Here is a 23,331-nt window from a genome sequence, read left to right as displayed (position 1 = left end):
GGGATCCCCCTTTTTCGGCCAACGGCCTATCCTTCCTCAGAGAATTCCATAAAGATCATTCGGCCGTGGATTTGTACGGTATGACCCCTGAGAGCCTAGAAATCGTGAAGTTGGCCCTCAAGAACACAAAGGCAGAAGCGCTCCTCATCACCAGCGGTTCTGACTCGGCCATTAAGGCCGTATACCAGGCAAACAGGGAGTCCAGGGCAAGAGGCCTACAGAGTTACCAGCCCAACCTCGGCGGATTAGAGGCTAAAATCCCCTTCAGTAGGGGCGATTTGGAATATCTCCGCCGGTACTTTGCTGTGACACCGACGGACACGTTCTTTGGTTTGACGACTGAGGAAAAGGGCCGAGTAAGCCGCCTAGACGATTACCTAGCAGCCAGGGACGCGTTGGCAGAGGCCAGACGGACCCTCGAAATGGAGGTCGAAACCTCAAAACCCCCTGAGGTCAGAGCGCCTACAACCGATAGTCCGAGGGCCGTGAGGCTTATGGACGAGGGTTTCAGAGATCCTCTCTTCGGACACGAGGGCGAGGACGACCCCACAATGGGAATTTCCGATGAAGAATATGAAGGAATCCTCGGGATGGTCGAGGAAACGGCTCTCACCAACGACGGCTCTGAGACCGAAGAGGAAGCCGGTAGGGGAAACCCACAGGAGCCGGAGGAAGTCGACATCAACATGGTCCTGGTGCTGCCATTCGAGTTTTCAGCCCCGGGAGGGCAGACCAGCGGTTTAGAGGATGACGTGCCACGAGGAGCAATTTGATCAGAGGCCAAAAACTAAGGAGGAATTGCTGGCCGTAGCATTTAACGAAGTAATACCAAGAGATGAGCCGAACAAATACCGGCACTTGAAACCGTTGTATATCTCGGCTCACATAGAGGGTGTGCCCATATCCAAGGTCTTCGTTGATTGTGGGGCGACGGTCAACATCCTGCCCTATTCCTTAATGAGCAAGCTAGACAAGTCGAAGGAGGATTTCATCCCCAGCGACGTGGTCATGAGTAGTTTTGTCGGCGATAAGTCAAAAATCATTGGCGTATTGGCCATAAAGATTACCGTGGCCGATCAGACGAGGGTCGCGGCCTTCTACGTGGTCGAATCAAGCGTCGACTACAACGTGTTACTCGGCCGTGATTGGATCCATCAATCTGGGTGTATACCGTCTTCCCTTTTCCAATTGTTATTCTTCTGGGACGGCCAAAAGGTGTCCATACACCCGGCCGACAAAAAACCATTCGAGGCCAACGCCGTGCAAGCTCAGATTTACGACGACGATGTTGGATGGGTTGTCCTCACCGGCCACGATGCAAACGGCCGACCAACCAGAACCACGGCCCAGAAAGTGCTGGAGTTAGGCGCCGAGAATATCCGACAGGATTCGGCGCGCGAAGTGTTGATCGACCTCACCAGTCTTTAAATGATAGATAAGGCCACTAAAGAAGAGGGGGCAGCGGCCGTGAGGGATTTGGTAGAGCGTCTGCTGGAACATTGGGCAGCGGAATCCTTACGGCCAAATTCACCAATCAACCTGATCGAATTCCTCCATGAAGCGGACGAAACGGACGCATTGACGTTGGACGACCTAGAAACGGCGCCCGCCGAAATGGAGGAAGACTACCCTGAAGTCCAGGACCCTTTGTTAGAAATTAATGTAGGGACCGAGGCCGAACCACGGCCTCTTTTTGTAAGCCATCTTTTGGATCCTGAGTTAGCGGCCGAGGTTATCGGCTTGCTCCATGAATATAAGGACTGTTTTGCTTGGGATTATCATGAGATGCCTGGTTTGCCAAGAAGTTTGGTCGAGTATGAATTAAGAATCAAGGAGGGGTTCAAGCCTTTCCAACAGCCGGCAAGGCGTTTCTCGACCGAGGTACAGCTTAGGGTCAAGGAGGAGATTGAACGGCTCCTTAGAGCCGGCTTCATAGGAACGGCCTGGTACGTTGAATGGCTGGCCAACATTGTACCAGTTTTGAAGAGGTCTGGGGCTTTGAGGGTTTGCACCGATTACCGAAATCTGAATCTCGCGACCCCCAAAGACGAATATCCCATGCCTATGTCAGATCTCCTGGTGGACGGAGCCGCAAAGCACGAACTCCTGTCTTTCATGGACGGCCATGCAGGTTACAACCAGATTTTTGTGGCCGAGGAAGATGTTCATAAAACGGCGTTCAGGTGTCCAGGAGCAATCGGAACCTATGAGTGGGTGGTCATGCCATTCGGCCTGAAAAATGCCGGCGCAACATATCAGAGAGCCATGAACCTTATTTTCCACGACCTTATACGCCGAACCGTTGAAGTCTACATCAACGATGTGGTTGTAAAGTCCCCGTCCAAAGCCGACCACGTAGGACATCTTCGACAGGCTTTTGACCGGATGCGAGCGCACGGCCTAAAAATGAACCCAAAGAAATGTGCTTTTGGTGTCACCGCCGGGAATTTCCTCGGTTTCTTGGTTCACCAACGAGGAATCGAGGTCGATAAAAATAAGGCTACGGCCATTATGGCGGCCCCTCCGCCGAGGACTAAGAAGGAGCTGCAGTCCTTCCTCGGTAATGTGAACTTTTTACGGCGCTTCATATCTAATCTGGCGGGAAAAATTCGGCCGTTGTCTCCCTTGCTCAAACTCAAAGACACCGAGCGGTTCGTATGGGGAGCAGAGCATCAGGCGGCCCTCGACGACATCAAGAAATATTTGTCCCAACCGCCGGTCCTGATGCCGCCGAAAAGGGGGAAACCATTGAGGCTTTACATTTCGGCTTCAGAGGGTTCTATCGGCTGTCTGCTGGCTCAGAACAACGAGTCTGGGCGCGAACAAGCAGTGCACTATCTGAGCCGCACCCTCAACACGGCCGAATTGAACTATTCGCCGATCGAAAAACTATGCCTAGCCCTCTATTTCGCGGCCACCAAGTTGCGGCATTATATGCTTCCTTCGGTTGTTCAGATCATTTCTAAGACCGACCTCATCAAATATATGCTTACCCGGCCGATCATCCGCGGCCGAATTGGGAAATGGACGATGGCATTGTCCGAATTTACCTTTCAATACGTGGCTCAAAAATCGGTCAAGGGTCAGGCTTTGGCTGATTTTCTGGCTCATCACTCGGCCCAGGGACAAGAAGAGGAGTTGGAGGTCGAGATCGGTATGGCCCGCATGGAAAAGAATTTTTGGACCATGTTCTTTGACGGTTCCAGCACCGAGGCCAGGTCAGGAGCCGGAGTTGTGATTGAATCTCCTCAAGGGCAGAAGTGGCAGTTCTCTTTCCAACTCGATTTCAAATGCACTAATAATCAAGCTGAGTACGAAGCACTCATCATTGGTCTCGAGATTTTAAAAGAAATGAAGGCAACACGTGTTTTGGTCTACGGCGACTCTCAGCTGGTGATTAACCAGTTAACTGGGGAATACCAATGTACGAGTGAGAATTTGGCCGTGTATTATGTGACGGCCCTCAACACGGCCGATGGATTTTCTAGAATTTCCTTTGTTCATATACCGCGCGCCGAAAACGGCGAGGCCAATGAGATGGCCAGGTAGCGTCTGGCGTAAACATCCCAAGCACTGACCACGATCGTGTGATAAGAATCGAGAGGCGTACCTTGCCAGCCTTGACCGAGCGAGGAATGACAACGCAAGTGTTTTCGGCCGACATCACCGACGATATCGACACGGCCGAAGCCGACTGGCGCTACCCCATAGTGAAGTATTTACGTAACCACCCTGGCAGCCATGAAAGGACTACACGGTTCCAAGCTCGGTGTTATTTGATTTATTAGAATGAGCTGTACCTAAAGGGATCAGATGGTTTGTTACTCCTATGTCCCAGCGCCAAGGACATCAAGGTCATCATGAATGAGTCTCACGAGGGGATTTGTGGTGCTCACCAGTCTGGGGTCAAGATGAGGTGGTTGGTTCGGAGGTACGGTTATTACTGGCCGACCGTTTTGAAAGATTGCATAGAGTATGCGAGGGGATGTATCAAGTGTCAAATCTACGGCCCCATACAAATGGTACCGGCCGAAGCCTTCCACCCGGTTACCAAACCATGGCCATTCAGAGGGTGGGCCGTGGATATCATCGGAAAAATCCATCCGGCCGCATCCAACCAACACGCTTGGATTTTAGTGGCGACCGACTATTTCACCAAATGGGTCGAGGCCGAGTCCTATCGGTCAATATCCAGCGCACAGGTGATCAAATTCTTTGACAATCATATCGTTCATCGGTTCGGTATTCCAGAAACTATCACGGCCGACAACGGCCCGGTTTTCGCATCGGCCGAGACACAGGAGTACACTGAAAAGATGGGGATCAAATTGATCCACTCAACACCTTACTACCCTCAATCTAACGGACAGGCCGAGGCAAGTAACAAAGTAATCAAGGGCATCCTAGAGAAGATGATCGAGGAAAAACCTAGGGCGTGGCACGACTTACTCCCCGAGGCTCTTTGGGCTTACCGAACCTCAAAGCGGTCGGCGACGGGCACATCTCCTTACTCCTCAAATAGGTCCCGATGGAGTTAAAGGTTCGGTCTCTTCGTGTGGCCGAGCAGCCTGGGCATGAGGAGGAGCGTTACGCACAAGCCATGGCTCAGGAGTTGGAAGATTTGGAGCAATCTAGACTCGATGCCTATAACCTGATGCAGGCGCAAAAGCAAATCACGGCGAGGGCTTACAACAAAAGGGTTAAGCAAAAGGCTTTCGCCGAAGGCAACCTAGTATGGCGAGCCGTACTTCCTGTTGGGACAAAGGACCCTCGGTTCGGCAAATTTTCGCCCAACTGGGAAGGACCGTTCATCATCGAACGAATTCTTGGCCGAGGTGCATTTCAGTTAAAAGATAGAGATGGGGAACGGCACAACTTGCCGATCAACGGCCAATATTTGAAGAAATATATCCCGTCATTATGGGAGACGACCGCGGAAAGGTTGTGAGATTTGCAAATGACAAAGTGGAGTATACAATGTAACCAAGACAAATTAAAAGAAATCATACTTCATTTTATTCATTTAGGATGAAAAGGGAGGGGCGTTTACAAGAAGACGGCCAGGTCCTGGCCGAGTACAAACACACATAAGAAAAATCACACCCTAAATCTACGCGCTTCGGCTCCTCGGTCCTTTTGCAAGATAATCAGACGCTTCCCCCCGAGGCAGGACCTTCGCCACCTATGTCGTCATCATCCACGGCCAGCCTACACCCAGGGCCTCACTCCAGGCCGTGGAAAGCGCATGGGCCGTCACTCCGGACACGGATGGCCACTGCCATTCTAACCGTGGTAAGCAGTCCCCATTCCTGCAGTGGCAGCGGCCGTCGTTCAGACCGTGATAGCGGCCATCACTCCGGACACGGTAAGCGGTCGTCATTCCGGTTATGGTAGAAACCATCACTTCAGCCTTGGTGAAGGCCGTCGCTCCGGCCATGGGTGTGACCTGAGTATTCAGCCGCACAAATTCGGCCACGTCGAGGTCATCATCCCAGATCTTCTCGCCCTCATCAAACTGCCAAGTCATCTGGACCAGGCCAAATTGCCAAGTCATACGACTCAGCAGGTTTGGCTCCCTGGTTTTGAGGAAGCTGCAATAAGGATCATTAGGACAGTTGGTAATAAGGGAGGGCGAAGCCCAGGCCGAAGCCCAGGAGTCAAAAAAGGGTTCCAGAGCGATTGAAGCAAGAAGGAGACTCGCTGGATAATAATTGTAAGTTTGGGGAACGAGGTTGAAGAAACTGGGGAAGGACAGTATGAACCTTCGAAGAAAAATGAACTCAGAAAGCCTGGGAGTGTGAAGGAAAATGCGAAGGAGTTTGGGTTTTATACTGGCACTGGAGTTCAAAATGGAGGTTTGGTCTCGAAAGATGAAACGGCCTGACAGCGCACTCAGAGCACGCGAAGTTATGACAGTGACCGTCGTTTCATTTGACGAGGCGACGCGACGCCCTGGGCAATGATGGCCTGCGCGACGTGATTGAGGCATTAAATGCGCGGAATGCGCCGACTGGCCTGCGCATTTAATGCCCCAGTTGTCAATCACTTCAGAAAGGAATGCAAAGGGTCCATCCCTTGGAATCCATTCGGCCCCTACCCATGCCGAGGCCGAAGAATCCAGGGATGTGGGGGCAATGTTTGTGCCTGATAAATCACGGCTATGAGCTGGCCGAAGGAGCCCTTTCTCTCGGCCCTGGCACTTGTTCGCAGAGGCTGAAACGCAGCGTTTCCCCAGGGCGTTTCGCCTTCCTTAAAAATAAAAGAAGAAATACCAAGGCATAATCATCTCGGCCTTAAACGTAGGCCGAGGCCGAGGCCGAACAAAATTGCGGCCAAGGCATTAAAGGCAAATCATCACGTGACAGCAGGGTCCCAGGCTTCATTTAATGAAGTAGTGCCTGTTTAATGCAGCGAACCCATTGGCCACAAAGTAGCATTTAATGCATGAGGAAAGGTGGGAAGTGACTGAAGTCAGGATTTGGTAATGAAGATCAGAGTGATTAGACGTGGACATTCTCACAAGAATTCTGACAGCTTGAGATGTTGGTTCACCAGCTATCCAGGCCATAAATGCGTCTCCACGGCTAGAGGTTCAAAACCCACGATCAAGAGCGGCGGCCGAGATTCACCGGGATTTCTGGAGTCTCACCACCATACTTCACGATCCCAAATGTCGATTGGACTGCCCACTTGCGCTAATCAGACTCCACTATGCGTAAATTCAGCCTCGATTACTCATCCAGGGACTCTTCCTATAAATACAAGACTCGAGCTACATTCAAAGGGTTCAACACCAAAACAAGCCTCCCACGGAGCAACTTATTTTTTCCTGTAATGCACTTTCAATATCTTTACTTGCATTCCTAAGAGTAGTGTTAGATTGTAAGCAGAATCCATTCATCAATATATCATACGACCCTTGATTTTCAAGGCGCCGGAGCACCATCCTTGTTGTTCGTTCACTCACCCCATATATCACACGACCGTCGCTCCCTGAGCAGCGCGCCGGAGCACAGCCCAAAATCCACCACCAACACCATCACTCGACGGCCTTGTAGTTCAGGCCGTGAACCTAACAGCCGAGACCAGTTCCTCTCTCGGCTACAATCGTTTGACTAGGAAGACAGATCAAACAGGCGCACCATTCATCCATCCAACACTCATCGAAACATCAACGCACGGTAAACCGTGCTGGCACGCCCGCGCACAACCGCACCGCACCCAAAAGCAGGAAACCCCGTGTTAACGCACATCCCCTCGGCCCGGAACTCCAGGCCGTGAGATTTGCGCGGCAGACATACCCAAAATGAACGGCCAATGAGAACGAGACACGTGGAGGAAATTGAGCCTGGTCAGGGACGCCCTCGGCACCCTACCTACCGATCGCTCCATTAGGGCAACCCACTCTTCTGGGACACGTGGCATGCTCCCAGGCGACGTCCACAGTCCCACATCGAAATTATTAACAAAGTGCACACCTCCCAAGGCCTATAAAAGAGGCCAACTACCCCAAAACAGAGGTAATCAGAACTTACGGCATACAAGCCTATTGCTCTGTCAGTTGAACTTTCTAATCCCGAACTTACTTAAGCATCGGAGAGCCTTCGGCCAGTACCACACCGGTGCCTTGGGTCTTACCGAGCGTTTGCTCATATTGCAGATCACGCTCCTACCGAGGCATTGAGAATACCAAAGGTATAAAATTACTAAGTTGACCCTCTAAGTCAGAGAACCACTTTTTGGCGTCAACAAGTTTAAAAGTCTGGAAGTATTCAATTGTGACTTTTAAATAGTCTTTAAAAGTTTAGTTGTATTCAATTGGGAGTTTTAAAGAGTATTTAAAAGTTTTGAGTATCCAAAATGTTAATGACTTTTAAAAACTTTGTTAAATAAATGACTTTTCAATACTTTTAAAGCTAATTCTTAATACCAAAAGTCTTGATAATTTACACAAGACTTTATATTGTATTGGGAAGCTGAGAAGATAGAAACAAAACCTCTCCTAAACCCTAGCAGCATGCAGACATCTGTTTTCTTCAAAGAGCTCTACTTTGGTTTCCCATCTTGTCATCTTCCTCCAGGTTAGTCGTTACTTTTTACTTTCCCTCTGTTAATGAATATTTTTTCTAGGCTTATTTACTGTAGCGCCCCCTGAAACTTCGGTCAAATCTCACTTTACCCCCCAAAGTTAAAATGGCCCATTTAACCCCCTTGACCGTGATTTCGTGTTCCACTTTACCCCTGCCGTTATCTCCATTAATAACTCTGTCAATTTTGATGACGTGGCAGGGCTATTTTAGTCTTTTTTACAACAAGTGATGACGTGTCATGTGAATGACCCACTTTTTTGTTTAAATTGAATTAAATAAATAATAAAATAATGTAATTATTTGTTTAATTAAAATGTATATATATAATAGAAAAATTAATTAATAAAAATCTTTTTTCACTATGCTTTAATTCGAGAGGTCGTCTACTCCAAAAACTCCTATTTTCCTTGCTGTTCGTGAGTGGCATGGAGCTGTGGCTTTAAAACCAAAGTTGAAAGTGCAAGTTATGTTAACTTGGATTCCTCCCGAAACTGGTCAATACAAACTAAATATAGATGGAACTAGAAAAATAGCCTCTGGGTCTATTGGGGTTGGTGGCTTGATCCGAGACTGTACTGGAGACTGGATCAGAGGATTTGCAGTTAATCTTGGAGAAGGACAGATCTTGGATGCTGAGATCTGGGCTTTGTACTTTGGCTTAAAGCTTGCTGCAGATGCTATTGCAAATTGGAGTTATAACTTAGCGCTAGGAAAATATCCTTCTTGATGATATCCTTGGGATCGCTACACCCCGCATGATACCTGCTGCTGCTTTGTTTGTTTTGTTTGGGGTTTTCCCCCCTTTCTCACCGAAAAAATAATAATAATTAAATTAAATTAAATAAATAAAATTTTGCCCAGATCCAACTCTTGGGCAGCTTGCAGATCTCGCATTGTTCCACATGAACTCCAATCGCTTCTGCGGGACTGTGCCTCACAAGTTCAAGCTGCTCTTTGAGCTCGATATCAGCAACAATCGGTTTGCTGGGAAGTTTCCTCGGGTTGTTCTTCAGCTGCCAAAGCTGAAATTTTTGGATCTGAGGTTCAATGAGTTCGAAGGGACTGTGCCCAAGGAGCTGTTCGACAAGGACTTGGACGCCATTTTCATCAACCACAACAGGTTCAGGTTCGATCTGCCGGATAACTTCGGGAACTCGCCGGTCTCCGTCATCGTCCTCGCCAACAACAAGTTCCACAGCTGCGTTCCGTGGAGCCTGGGCAACATTTCGAACCTCAACGAGATCATTCTGATGAACAATTGGTTCAAGTCCTACTTGCCGGAGGAGATTGGGATGCTCAAGAACTTGACGGTGTTCGATGTGAGCTTCAACCAGTTCTTGGATTCTCTTTGGGGAGAATTAGATCTGGGTAGGATGTTTTTTTTTAAAAAAAAAATTATAAATTAATTATATATTTAAATTATAAAAATTTAAATTTAATTTAATTTTTAAAGCATAGAAAAGAAAGATTTTTATTTATTATTATTTTTTTGATAAACTTATTTATTAATTTTTCCATTATATTGTTATTTATTATTTAATTCAATTTAAACAAAAAAGTGGGCCATTCACATGACATATCATCACTTGTGATAAAAAGACTAAAATAGCCTTGCTACGTCATCAAAACTAACAGAGTTTTTAGTGGAGATAACGGCAGGGGGTAAAGTGGAACACGAAATCACGGTCAAGGGGGTTAAGTGGGCCATTTTAACTTTGGGGGTAAAGTGAGATTTGACCGAAGTTTCAGGGGGTGCTACAGTAAATAAGCCTTTTTTCTATTCCTTCCCTCTGTTAGTCGCATCCATATGCTTATATGTTTGTATACAATATATTATATTATTATTTTTCGCCCACCACCTCAGGTTTTTCTTTTCACTATTATAGTATTATTTTTCCTCATAAACCTACATTTCGAAATCATCGATTTTCATGCACAATTTTAAAAACTTTCAGATAGAACTACAAAATCAAAGTACAGAATGGTTTGATGAAGCAGAAGCTGAGAATAAAGTTCATTTTTTTCAAGCCAATAAACATGTTTTTGGCCAAAAGGAGTCGTCTTTGTTCAAAAATCTCAAATCTGTATATTCAGACAAAAAGAACTCAAGGAAACAGAGAAAACCACCATTTGATGGAAGAAAGTAGTTCTAAAACGAAGGATTTTGAGTTTCCAAGGCCAAAACCACACATTGGTATTGCAAAGTGAAAAGAAAAACTTGAGGTGGTGAAGGCTATATATGTTAAACCCATTAATTTATTATTTAGGTATTGTTTCTTTACCCATAATTCGTTAGGTAGATAATTTTTTCATATAATATTCTCAATTTGATCACGTATTGGGCTAGGAGAATTGGTGGAATATAGACTCTTGTAATCTGACCATTTTTATTGATTTGTGAGTGTTTATGAAATATTATTGATGATGAGTACTATTTATTTCTTTTGATAAGAATATGTTACTTATCTATGTGATCAGATTTGATAAATAAAAATTTAAAAGGTGCATTATTGGATGCATTTTACCAATACGCTATTATGAAAATATACACAATTAATAAGGATTTGTACGTGTGATATAGTAATTATCAATGGAAGAATCACAACGGGGAAATGACAAAGGAAAGAGCAAATTTAATGGGGGTTATAAATTGTGGACGTTGGAAGAGAGCAATGAGTTGCTACAACTCATGGTTGATGCCGCCAATCGTGGATGGCGCGATAGTAATGGAATTCTAAGCAAGCAAACAGTTGAGAAAAAGATTCTTCCTGCTCTTAATGCAAAACTTGGATGTGAAAGGAATCATTCACAATACTTAAGCCAATTGAAATGGTTTAAGCAACGAGATAATATTTTTTCTGAGTTTATGCGTCATAGCTCTGGGTTCGGGTGGGATCCAATCACAAAGAAGTTCATCGCTAGTGATGAAGTGTGGAAAGATTATATTAAGGTGAGCTTCTATTTTCGAAAATATATTATATGATAATTTATTATTTTGTATGTGTATGCATTAATTGTATGTATTTTTGTTTCCCTTTGTTAGTCCCACCCGGCCCATGTCAACTTTCAGACAGACACTTTTGCTGACTATGAACTTTTGAGGATTGCAATTGGGAATGGAACTGCCATTGGGAGAAACTCAATTGCATTGGGAGATGATACGGATGCAAGAACATTAGGAGTGGAAGAAAGTAGACGTGTGGGGATAGATGACTTGAGTTATGATTGTGATAATCATGCATTCATACCAAATGAAGTTGAAGCTGCAACATTCCAAGATCTATCACCCACTCAAGGCACAAATGTGGAGCTTCCCTTGGAAAGCAATGGTCAGAAAAAAAGAAATAGAACTGAGTATGAGGGGAACACTAGCTCTTTTGAGACCAACACTCGAGCTGATGTTCTAGAAAGAGTTTCTCTTAGCATTGATGCAATTGCCACAAATTTTCGGGGAATCCATAGCCTTATGGAAAAAAGGGAAAAGAGAGTGGTTACTGGGATGCTATCGTGGAAATCCCAAACTTAGATAGTCAAGTTCGTTACAAGGTTGTTGAGTTGCTTAATACTAAAGCAAAAAAAGATATGTTCTGGAAAATGTCACCTCAGGATCGCAAAGATTGGATAATGTATGAGGTTATGTGGGAGACGATAGACTTTGGTTTGGAACTTGGTTATTTATTTATTTTGGAGTATGCTTAAGCACGACTTATCTGAATTTTTGGAGTTTGTTTATGGCTTTATTTGTGGAATTTGGTCAAATTTTCTATTGAGAACATATTTAAAGTTTTAAAGTTTGTTTCATATGCATCAAATATGATATCTCTGAGCTGTTGGAACATATTTAAAGAAATGTTGTGTCTCATGCAATTTCAAGTGCATTCTTTACTAAACAGAGGCAACCACATTATATATTATACAATGTAATTGCTTCCAATTTATTTTAGGTGGTTCACATATGATGTCTCAATCAAACATGCATGGAGATACTAGAGCAGAGGAAGAGGAAATGGAGGGAGAAGAAATGAACGAGGAAGAAATGGACGAAGAAGTTTACGAAACCATCAAGCATTTGCTAATGGCAATGGAAGCAGTGGTCCAAGTGCTACATGAGCTTATAGTTATTATGCGTAGTGAGTATATTGAGCGTCCATTAATCCAACGGCCAATTACTACAAGTGGGTATGATTATATACATAAAATATTACATGAAGATCCTGAAGAATTTCGAAAAGTCTATAGAATGTATCCAGATGTGTTTCGGAAATTATGCACTATAATCAGAGACAAAACACTCCTACAAGATACAAGATTTATTTGTGTTGAAGAAATGCTTGCTACATTTTTACTCACTGTAGGTCAAAATTCTCGATATTGTCTTACTCGAAAAACATTTGATCGATCACATTTTGCTACTAGCAAAAACTTCAACAAAGTCTTGAAGGCATTGAACACACTAGCACCAGAGATGTTGGCTAAACCTCGATCTGCAGTGCCAGTTAAGATAAGAGAAAGTACACGATTTTACCCCTACTTTAAGGTGATGAAATTTATTGTTATAAGTATTATTGTTATTATTCCAACAAAGACTATGTTTTACTTATAGTTTCTTATTAATTCATTTCAGGATTGCATTGGAGCTATTGATGGTACACATATTCCAACCATGGTGAAGGGACGTGATGTAAGCAGCTATCGTAATCGTCATGGAAAGATATCACAAAATGTATTAGCAGCATGTAACTTTGATTTGGAGTTCATATATGTGCTCAGTGGATGGGAAGGTTCAGCTCATGATTCAAAAGTGTTAAATGATGCTTTATCAAGGAGGAATGGACTCAAGGTACCACAAGATACACTCTTATCTCTTCGTTTTATTATTATCATTCATTATATCACGCTTTGCATACAAACTTATTATATATTTTATGATTAGGTAAATATTTTTTAGTGGATTGTGGATTTCCAAATCGACGTCAATTTTTAGCTCCATTTCGAGGTGTACGTTATCATCCCCAAGATTTTGCTAGTCAAGGTCGTGACCCTGAAAACGTAACTAAGTTGTTCAATCTTCGCCATGCTTCCTTGAGGAATGTAATTGAGAGGATATTTGGGATATTTAAATCAAGATTCACAATTTTCAAGTCAGCACCTCCATTCCCATATAGGACTCAAGCAGAGCTTGTGTTAGCTTGTGCAGGACTACATAATTTTCTTCGAAGGGAATGTCGTTCTGATGAATTTCCTATTGAACCAGAGAACGAGTCTTCATCATCTTCACCATTACCAGGGAATGAAGGAGATAATGTGGAACAAGTCTTTGAAACTCAAGAACAACAACGAGAGAATGCTAATGAATGGAGAGTTGGTATAGCTTCTGACATGTGGAGAAATGTCATGCAAGATAATAACGCAACTCAACGATAATGAGCATTGGAATTTCTAAAGGAATTTTTATTATGGTTTATTCAACGTCATTGAAATGAATGGAACCTTTGTCATTTTTATCATTTTCTAATGTTAAGGACAACTATTCTTTGCTTTTACGTAATTGTATGCTGACTAGTTAATTCAACATAGATAAATGCTATTCGTAAAATAAATATAAAAATAAGTATTTAAAAGTCTATAAAACTCTATACAAAAGTATATGAAAGTTTGTCACTTTACTTTATAAAGTATGTAAAAGTCATTAAGAATCTGTCAACTCTAGAAAAGTCACTCACTTAAAAAAAGTCTTTAAAAGTTAGAATTGGCTACACCCCCCCCCCCCCCCCCCCTCCCCTTAAATCACATTATTGCAAGTGAGATTTTACAATTTTAGTTCAACTTCATACAATAAAATTGCTTTGATCCTAACCATTGCAGATAGTCTTATGTCAATGTAATTCAAAGCAGTTTGTGTATGGTTTTTCCTCTGCTTTGGGCTTCTAGATCATGTAACCAAACACACAAAGCGCAATTTTTTTGGAGGACAAGTGTTAATTCGAATGGTATTTAGCACTTTTAATTTTGTTTTATTTTATTAAAAAGTAAAAAAAAAAATTGGTAGTGGAAAAAAATGAAATTAGACTTTGATAAGCTTTGGTGCGAATTTGGGGTAGTATGAACATGAATCCATGACGGTCTCTGTACCCCCCGGTCCCCTACCTAAAATGTTGACATGCATACTTCCACTAAAATATATATAGTTTTTTTTTTTGTCAAACCAATAACATCAATTTAACACTGTTTAGTTCTAAGGAAAGTAAGAAACAACTAAGCAATTTAAAAAAGGACATTGCTTGGCTCTTGATACATCAGACTACGTGGTCACTTTACAAAAAGACACCTGTTTGTTTGTTTTGTTTTTATTTTTTTTGCTTTTTGTTTCTTTCAACTCTCTAACCCAAGAGTCCATGACTGGTTTTAGCTTAACTCAAGCCTCCTCAACAGCAAACTCCAACTACTTTAAACTCCCAGATCCTTGCTTATAATAAACTTATGTTGATAAATAAATAAAAGGTATTTAATTTGTTATATAATTTTCTCATTTCCTTGCAAGCTATCTGGTTTTCATATTTTTTTGCTAAAGTAAATTGGTTGTATAGGTTGTATCCAACCTGTTCCAAGAAAATAAATAAATAAATAAATAATCTTTTCATTAAGCCATTTTGTTGTCATCCATTAAGCAACAATAGCAAATATACAACTTTTATCCTTCAAGTGAATGATGTTGCACAATCAAAAAACAAAATGTGCAATCCCTATTAACCCATGTGCTGCACAAAATGTACAAGTATAATATCCTTTGATATGTTGCACAACCCAACAAAAAACTTGTGCAATCTTCATCTGTTAAATATTTCATAGCTGCACTACCCAAAAAATATCCAACAAAAAGATCTTGCTCAACTTCCCAATTCTTGGTCTTCTGAAAAAGCATCAATATGTACTTGTTCCTACAAAGTATCCAAGCTTCAAGTTAATAAGGTAAATTTAGCAAAGAAATAGTAACATCATGAATATACCTACATGAAGTAGTTGGGTGAAAGAAATTTTGTCTTGCCAACTTGTCATCATATTAGAGCTTTCCTCTGTTGAAAATGGCATGTAGGTTCCATTTTCCATACAAGGTTCCTATTAGAGGCATAAAGAAAAATTGAAGTTTAAATAAATTATTTATATGCAAACTGAAATTGATAAGGTAATTTCCTTGAAATGCTTGAACCTCATGTCCAACAATATGTTGCACTTGTGAACCTCCACTTGCGAAATCAATTTCCTACAAACAGGTTTTTGACAATAAAATACAAACAGGTTTTTGACAATAAAAAAACAAAAAATTTCATAAGTGGTCTATTAATCCTAAGCATATGCTTCATTGGTGTTCTAATCAAAGCATGATTATGGGTTCCTTTAAACGATGTAACCTTAAAACTCCCATTTTTTTGAAGTAAGCAAGTCATATGTGCTTCACAACCCACCCTTGAAATTGGTTGAGAATAAGATACTTTTTCACGCCGTTTGACCTTCTTTTGAACAACAATAAGTTACCCGTGTCACAATACCCAATTTGTTCTTCCTCCAATGTTGTTTTCTCACACTAAAACCTCTTTCACCACCATACTGTACATAAAACTTATATGCACTCTCATGACAACTAAACTCTCTACTAAGCAAATCATCTTCAATTTTCTCTTGATTGTTCTTATTCAATTCATCTAGATCATTAGTAGGTGAAAAATGAGTAAATGGATTAGATTTGTCCTCACCTTGCAAATCAACGTTGACATCACTGGATAACATATTGCTTAGTCTTGGAAACTCTTGAATCTCCATCCACCTACAATATTGCCACTACCAATTAGAACCACTAGATCATATTTAGAAGTTAAAATCATTTAAGAAAATAGAAACCACAAAAACAAAACAAAAAAAAGATCACAACTTGGTTTAGACATTTCTTCAAACAGGTTGGCTGCAACTTATAACCATTTATTTCACCCAAATTAAAGGCCTGGTTAGCTTACAAGGAGAAAAGAGAATATTATATTACAAATCAAATAGATGTTTTTATATATTTATCAACATAAGTTCATTACAAGTATACTACTTTGATAAACCATATAAACATAAGAAACCCACTCATCGGAAGTAGTCTGAAAACTAAAATTCCAAAATTAAGAAAGGGAAACAATGTTGTTGTACTAACCATTCCTAAACCCTAAATCAAACAGTGAGAGAAGTTCGCCTGAAATTTACGTTGTCGATGATCGGAGATTTACATGGTCGATGGTTTGAGGTTTACGTCGCTGGAGCTCTCTCTGAGAGAAGAGCGTGACCTGAGTTAAAAGGGCTTGGCTTAGAAGAGTTGAAAAGAGTTGCAAAAAAATAATTTATAAAAAAAAAAAAAACCAGGTGTCTTTTTATAAAGAGGCCACATCGCATGTGGAGGAGGAAAGGCTCCTGACGTATCAGGAGCCAAGCAATGTCCTTTAAAAAAAACACATAAGCCGAGGTTCCCAGCCACCCACCTCGCCATCAGCAAAGTCTCCGTCCTCTCCTTGCGGCCATTGAAGCCTCCCTCATATCCAGATCGATGCCCTTGGTTTTGATTCCACTTGATTTATGCAGCATACTTGATAACCAAAAATAAAAAAAGAACCTATTCCTTTGGTTTTGCAGACTTGATTATCCACAAAAAAAAAAAAAAAGGATATGCAGACTTGATTATCCAGATTATGATGATTCAATTTGATTTTCTCAAACTCCTTTGAGTTGTGCAGGCTATGAGAATGTGAAGATGAAATTGTCCCATATTAGAAAACTAAACAAACCTTAAAAAGACAGATAAGAAGTTGGGCTACTCCCCCCAATTGCCAGTTAGTTTTAGGATGGAATTTCAACTTCCTTCATGATATCAGAGCAGATTTTCCCACTTGTGAATCTCCTATCTCACTCCTTCCCATACCTATGATCTCCCTCATCTCTGACCCATTTGTCTCCAAGCTCCCCCATCTATTACATCTCTCTCAAGTTCTCCTCTTCCCCTTTTCCTATGATTAACTTTCTCTACTTTTTTCTCTTCACCCTCACCTTAAATTTCCCTAAATTATGCCCAAATGTGAAAAACCCATATATGCACTTCCACTCTCCTCTTTCTCCCCCACCCATAAATGTTGTTCTTCAACCTACACTTCTCACCTCTACATCCCTTGCACTTTCTTTGTTATGGTGTCCTCCATAGATTCCCTTCGGCTGTGTCCCGACCAGAGATCTCAACCACCAGCCACTGCTCCTCGGCTTCATGGATGAGAATGCTTCAAAAGTGCTCTTTGCACGTGCTTCTAGGATTATGGTAGTGCTTTTTGCGTGGGTGGTTCGTCCACCACCATTCTCCGTTCCAAGCAGTGGTCTGTCTGGTTACTGGTTACCCATCTCTAGCAGTTGTGGATCTGCAACGGTGGCCCGACAAGTGGGAAGTGGCGATTGTAGCTTCTCAGATTTAGGGTTCTTCCTTTATGTTTGTATTGGGCTGCATGTTTGTTTTAGGGTTTTTCCTTTATATAGCTTCTATTTTTTCTTTATGTTGGGCTAAGGCCTTGTACCTATTAGTGTTGGGCTAGTTTTTATTTTTGCATTTTCTGACTGTATAATCCCTTTCATTTTAATAGAATGAATTGATTATTAAAAAAAAAACCCCTCAACAAATGCGGATAAAGTCTAAATCTAGAATATTTTACCCAATACTTTTACGAAATCCGTCAAATTCCCAACCACACACCCATCAGCTATAATAATAACCAAAGTTTTCCAATTTTCTTCTGAAACAAACAAAAACAAACCAAATCAATCCAGAAAGAGCGACTAACCCCTACAAATTCCAGCCCAAGCCACTGCCATGGCCCTTGCAATTCAAAGCAGCCCAAAGCAGTTTTTGTTTGGTTTTTCCTCTGCTTCGGCCTTCTAGATCATGTAACCAAAACAAACATAGCCCAACTTTTTTAGAGGACACGTGTTAATTCGAATGGTACTTACCACTTTTAATTTTATTTTATAAAAAAAGTAAAAAAGAAAAGTGCTAATTGAGCTTTCTTTTGGATGAAAACTGAAATTAGATTTTTTTACTTATTTATATTTTTTATAAGCGATATTAGAAGAAGGGGAATCAAACCTAAGATCTAGGATACATAATAAATGCCCTTAATCACTTGAGTTACAAGCCCCTTTAAAATAACTAGGCTTATTATCACAAAACGTCCCTGACGTTTGCGAAATTATCACATTGCATCCTTAAAGTTTTTTTGTATCACTCGTGGTCCCTAACGTTAATATATGTGATCTTAAATAGTCCCTCCGTCAAAAAAACTGTTAAATTCAGGGATATAATCGTCAAATCAATCCAAAATTATATTTAAAAAAATATTTTTTATTTCCTTTCCTTCTCTCTTTCTTTTATTCTTCTTCTTTCTCTCCGCCTGTTCTTTTCTTCTCTTATTCTCTCTCTGTTTCTCTTTTTTTCTTCTTTTTCTCCTTTTCTCTCTTTCCTCCTCTTTTCTTCTTCTTTTCCTTCGCATGGCTGTTTCTTTTTCTTCCTCTTTCCTTCTTTGCTCCTCGTTTCTTCTTCTGTCCAAAAGCAACCAGATTCATCCTCTTAGAACAATGCGTTGATTCGTAGAGAATTTGACAGTGAGACTACTCTCCCTTGAGATGAGTTGGATTCCTATGTTTTTAGCACAAGCTCTGTTCTTGTTGAAATTTTATAAACAGGCATCATGGGAGAGAGCCTCCACTTTTCCAAAAGCCGCTTCGAAACTGAAAAGCAACCCAAAAATCCCTGCTTCTGCTTCTCGTTGAAAACAGTAGTGGACCCAATTTCCAGCACCACTAGTCAAAACTGAAATCCGATTGAGTTGCATGCAGCTTCAAACTCCTGTGATCGGATTCAGATGAGTGAGTTGGTAGTTGGTAGTTTCTATGGTAAGTTGACAGCAAACAAACCCAGCAGCCCAGCTTCACTTCATCAAACCCAGCATTCCTTCTAAGAGGATGAATCTGGTTGCTTTTGGAGAGAAGAAGAAATGAGGAACAAAGAAGGAAAGAGGAAGAAAAAGAAATAGCATGCGAAGGAAAAGAAGAAGAAAAGAGGAGGAAAGAGAGAAAATGAGAAAAAGAAGAAAAAAAGAGAAACAGAGAGAGAATAAGAGAAGAAAAGAACAGGCGGAGAGAAAGAAGAAGAAGAAAAGAAAGAGAGAAGGAAAGGAAATAAAAAAAAAAAATTAATATAATTTTGGATTGATTTGATGATTATATCCCTGGATTTAACAGTTTTTTTGACGGAGGGACTATTTAAGATCACATATATTAACGTTAGGGACCACGAGTGATACAAAAAAACTTTAAGGATGCAATGTGATAATTTCGCAAACGTCAGGGACGTTTTGTGATAATAAGCCAAATAACTAAAATCAGACTTGATAAGCTTTGGTGCGAATTTGGGTAGTATATGACAAACGTGCACCGTGTTTGGTTTGAGGCCACCGTTTCAACTTATTTTTGTTATAACTTATATATTGATCACTCTTAGCTCCTCCAGAAAATATTCACCATTATTATTGAATATTTGATAATATGCACATTTTTAAAGAAAATAAGGACGTCATGATCATGTCATGTGTTGTAGGAAAATGAGGTACTCCCTGTTTTGATTCAAACACATGTCACTAGGGGTGGTCATTTGAACTGGCGAATCAAGTCGAATCGAGTTGAAAACAAATTGAAAACAAATCGTGTTGACTAAAAAAGACAACCTATGCTCAAAAACCAAACTGGACCTCTTTGGATTGATTTCCATCTTGATTCTTGTCTTGAAAAAACTAGTCTAAATCGAACTTCTTTATACCCAAATGTCTTAGTTTCAATTTATACCCAACTTCTTTTCCTTTTTGGTGAACCATAACCATTATTGTTGCGCTTCATTTTTCTCTCTTTTTCACCTTTTTTTTTTCATTTATATTCCTCTTTATATGTTTTATCTCTTCTCTACCTCTTTATCTCATTTTTTATCTCTTCCACCTCTTTCTCTCTTCTTCCTATTTCTCTTTTTATTACCTCTTCATATTGTCATCTTTCCAACCTGGAAATCAACCAAACCAAACTACAACCGCATAGGTTTGGTTCTTCTAGACATTTTCTATGAAAACCAAACATAATTGGATCGTGTGTAAGTTTTAGTTTCGGTTCCAATTTGAGGGAAAACCCAGATCGGACCGGAGCGGAACGTGCCCACCACTACATGTCACCACCACACCAACACAAACTCATAATTTGCTTAACTAACAAACAACGTGGACCTTAAGACAAGGATTCCAGTATGTAGGGCAAATACCATTTCACCTCCTCCTCTTCTCCACTTACCTAATCTTTTGTCACGTTTATTAGTGTTGTGCGTGATGAAAATAGATTTCACAAGTTAGCCAAATATAAAAGAGATTTTCTATTTAAACCTCGCACTTCTCTTTGTTCACCCTAATACTTAAATCATTAAGCAGTAAGTTTTATTATTGTGTAAAAAGACAAAAAAGGTCATCCAACTTAATAATTAATCTTAGTACATCTATACACACACCCCACTACTCTTCATATCAAGTTTTAGAAAAATAAAAACTCCTTTATATCCTATTGCCAGATAACTCTTCTCTTTTAAAGACATAGAAAATTGATGAGCCTACCTCTTTAAATATGCGTGGGAGTTGATGGAAAGGCTTGTTGATTATCAACTCAACAATACCCAAGTGTTGGAATTCCAATTACAGTTCTTGGAGAGAGGTAAAGTTGTTCTCTTTCTCTAGAAAGTATTAAATTTCGGGTTTCAGGTTCTATTTGTTTGTGTTTTTTTTGCTAGAAACAAAGAAAATTGTGGGGTTTAAATAGAAAATCTTTTTATTTCTTATTTTTTCAGTTTGGGGTGTATTTAAGGGTAGTTTGGGAAGATAGTGGGATTTTCTTAGAAATTGTGAAAATTTAAATTAAAAGATGGGGTGAACTAAGAGAAGTGTGGGGTTTAAATGGAAAATGTCAATCACCAAAGGCAAATATGCAATTCATAAATCTAAAGAACATAAGGATTTATACTGGTTCGACCCGTGTTTAGTCTACATCTAGTTTGAAGACACTAAGGAAATTCCACTAGTACCAAAAGAGATTAACACTTCTCACCTAACCTAGGAATTACATAATTTAATCCTCACATCCAAATCCCAAATCCACCCAAGAAACTCACAGGCTTATTACACAAAACAACCAAGAACAAATCTTTGCTCACAAAGGGAAAGAACACATTAAGAGCTTACATCCATGTACAAATGGATTGGCATACTTGGATTATTAATTGATAATTTCACGTGCATGCCGCATGTATATACTCATTTTTTCTAGTTCCAAGTAGAAGCAGTTCCTGAATTTATTGTCGACCAAAAAAACAAAAAAAAAGTAGAAGCAGTTCTGAATTGAGTTTCCTTGGTTTAGCGCACGCACTCGTATGCATGCAGACCGACTGGAGTCATCATTTTGTCAATATTCAAATTCAAACAAGGATCTGATGCAGCCCGAAGCAGACAAAGTTCGTCTGTATATATATATATATATATATACACGTCATCTGTGAGAGAGAGAGAGAGAGAGAGAGAGAGAGAGAGAGAGAGAGAGAGAGAGGTGATGACTCATGCATGCAAGTTGTTTTCTTAACCAAAGGTTTAAGGATATATATGGAATTGATTTTCCAAACGAAATTAGATACACTATGATAAGTAAACCAATTATTGACACTATATGATAATAGGGGGTTAGCTATATGATGAGCACATAAACTATCACATTTATTATCCCTAAATATATTTGTTAGTAATTGATTTTCTTACAATTTTAGTTAATTAGGTTTGTTTTTCACTTTTGCACTTGCTTACATACCCATTACATAATTGATGATGATTTCATTATTTTATCTTAAGGTTGATGAATTATCAAAGAGAGACTTGGTGGCATTAAACAATTTATAGTTGGGAATGACCAAATGAATGATGAAGATTAGTGCCACACCAAGGCATAAAAGAAAGGAAAAGAAGCAATGGATGGAGCAACCAAGAAGAAAAGAATTGAAAAGAATGCATGAAGTGCCACACCCATGCCAAAAGAAGAAACAATGAAGAGATGGGTTACGGTTGTGCATTGAAGAAGATGAAGAATTTGGAGAATGGAGTCATCAACACTATGGAATAAGTAATGGAAGCAAATTGGCAATTGGTTTGATGGCAAGTGGAATACATATTAAATTCATGAATGGAGGGATTTAATGAATTTAGAATTGCTCACATTTTCCTATAAATAGGAGAAGCTATGGCATTGTAAAAACACACCAAGCTCCACAACTCTTGAGCTTTCTCTCCTTCCTCCATATCTTTCTAAGTTTTAATTTCTGTTTTTAGTTTTATTTTATTATGGGGAACTAACTCCCTAACTAAGGCTAGGGAAAAAGCTTTTAATATAAGTGTGTAATTTTTATTAGTTTGATCCAAACTTAAGCTTTAATGTGAATTTGTAGTTTTTGTTCAAATGGAATTTGTAGTTTTCTTTTTAATTAATTGATGAATGTTTGATAATCTATTTCATGGGTTCAATCATGTTTTTCCCATTGTGTAGTAAAAACTTTCATGCTTTTAAAAGAGAAGAGAATTACTAAAGATTAATAGAATTTTGATGAAGATTATTTTTTGATAGTTTGTTGCCAATGGTACAAGTTATGCTTAGAATACTTCTAAAGGAAATTAAAAAGGGCTTTAATTATTTTGAACAACTACAAAGGAAAATATTTTGTGGATCAAATTATTAAGAGTTGCATGCTTATGTTAAAAGTGGAAACCCAATGCCTTAGTGTTTTAATCAATTAAATTTTCTCTAAATCAAATCTTGCATAAATCAAACTCTCAATCACACTTGTTCTTTTTCATCTCTGTTATTTTCTTTACACTGCTCTCTGTGGATACGACACTCGGACTTCCGAGCTACACTGCTATACGACACCTCCCTTGGGTTTTGCGAAGTGGTGAGAACACTATACCCCCTATTATCAATAGAGTTTCTGAAAATTAAAGCTTTTTTGCCTGTCTTTTTTGGGTAAATTCCATCAACGTTGGAAAGTAAAACTTATCTCTTACAGCAGTAGGGGGTTAGCTATACCCAGAAACTTGCAAAACACCAGCTTATA

General features: G+C 40.4%; 1 protein-coding gene and 1 pseudogene across 1 annotated transcript; both read left to right on the top strand.

Moving 5' to 3' along the window:
• Nucleotides 1–422: 422 nt before the first annotated feature.
• LOC148297787 (leucine-rich repeat extensin-like protein 2 pseudogene) lies at nt 423–10,080 on the top strand (annotated as a pseudogene).
• A 600-nt stretch (nt 10,081–10,680) lies between these two features.
• On the top strand, nt 10,681–11,616 carry LOC148297786 (uncharacterized protein At2g29880-like). Its single transcript, XM_088248298.1, has 2 exons — nt 10,681–11,040; nt 11,134–11,616. The coding sequence occupies exons 1-2, from the start codon at nt 10,681–10,683 to the stop codon at nt 11,614–11,616; spliced, it is 843 nt and encodes a 280-aa protein (XP_088104424.1).
• The last annotated feature ends 11,715 nt before the right edge of the window (nt 11,617–23,331 follow it).

This window comes from Prunus avium, chromosome 1 (genome assembly GCF_965620075.1).
Source record: "Prunus avium chromosome 1, drPruAviu1.hap1.1, whole genome shotgun sequence".
Taxonomy (NCBI): domain Eukaryota; kingdom Viridiplantae; phylum Streptophyta; class Magnoliopsida; order Rosales; family Rosaceae; genus Prunus; species Prunus avium.
This window is presented reverse-complemented; position numbering and strand designations above follow the sequence as displayed.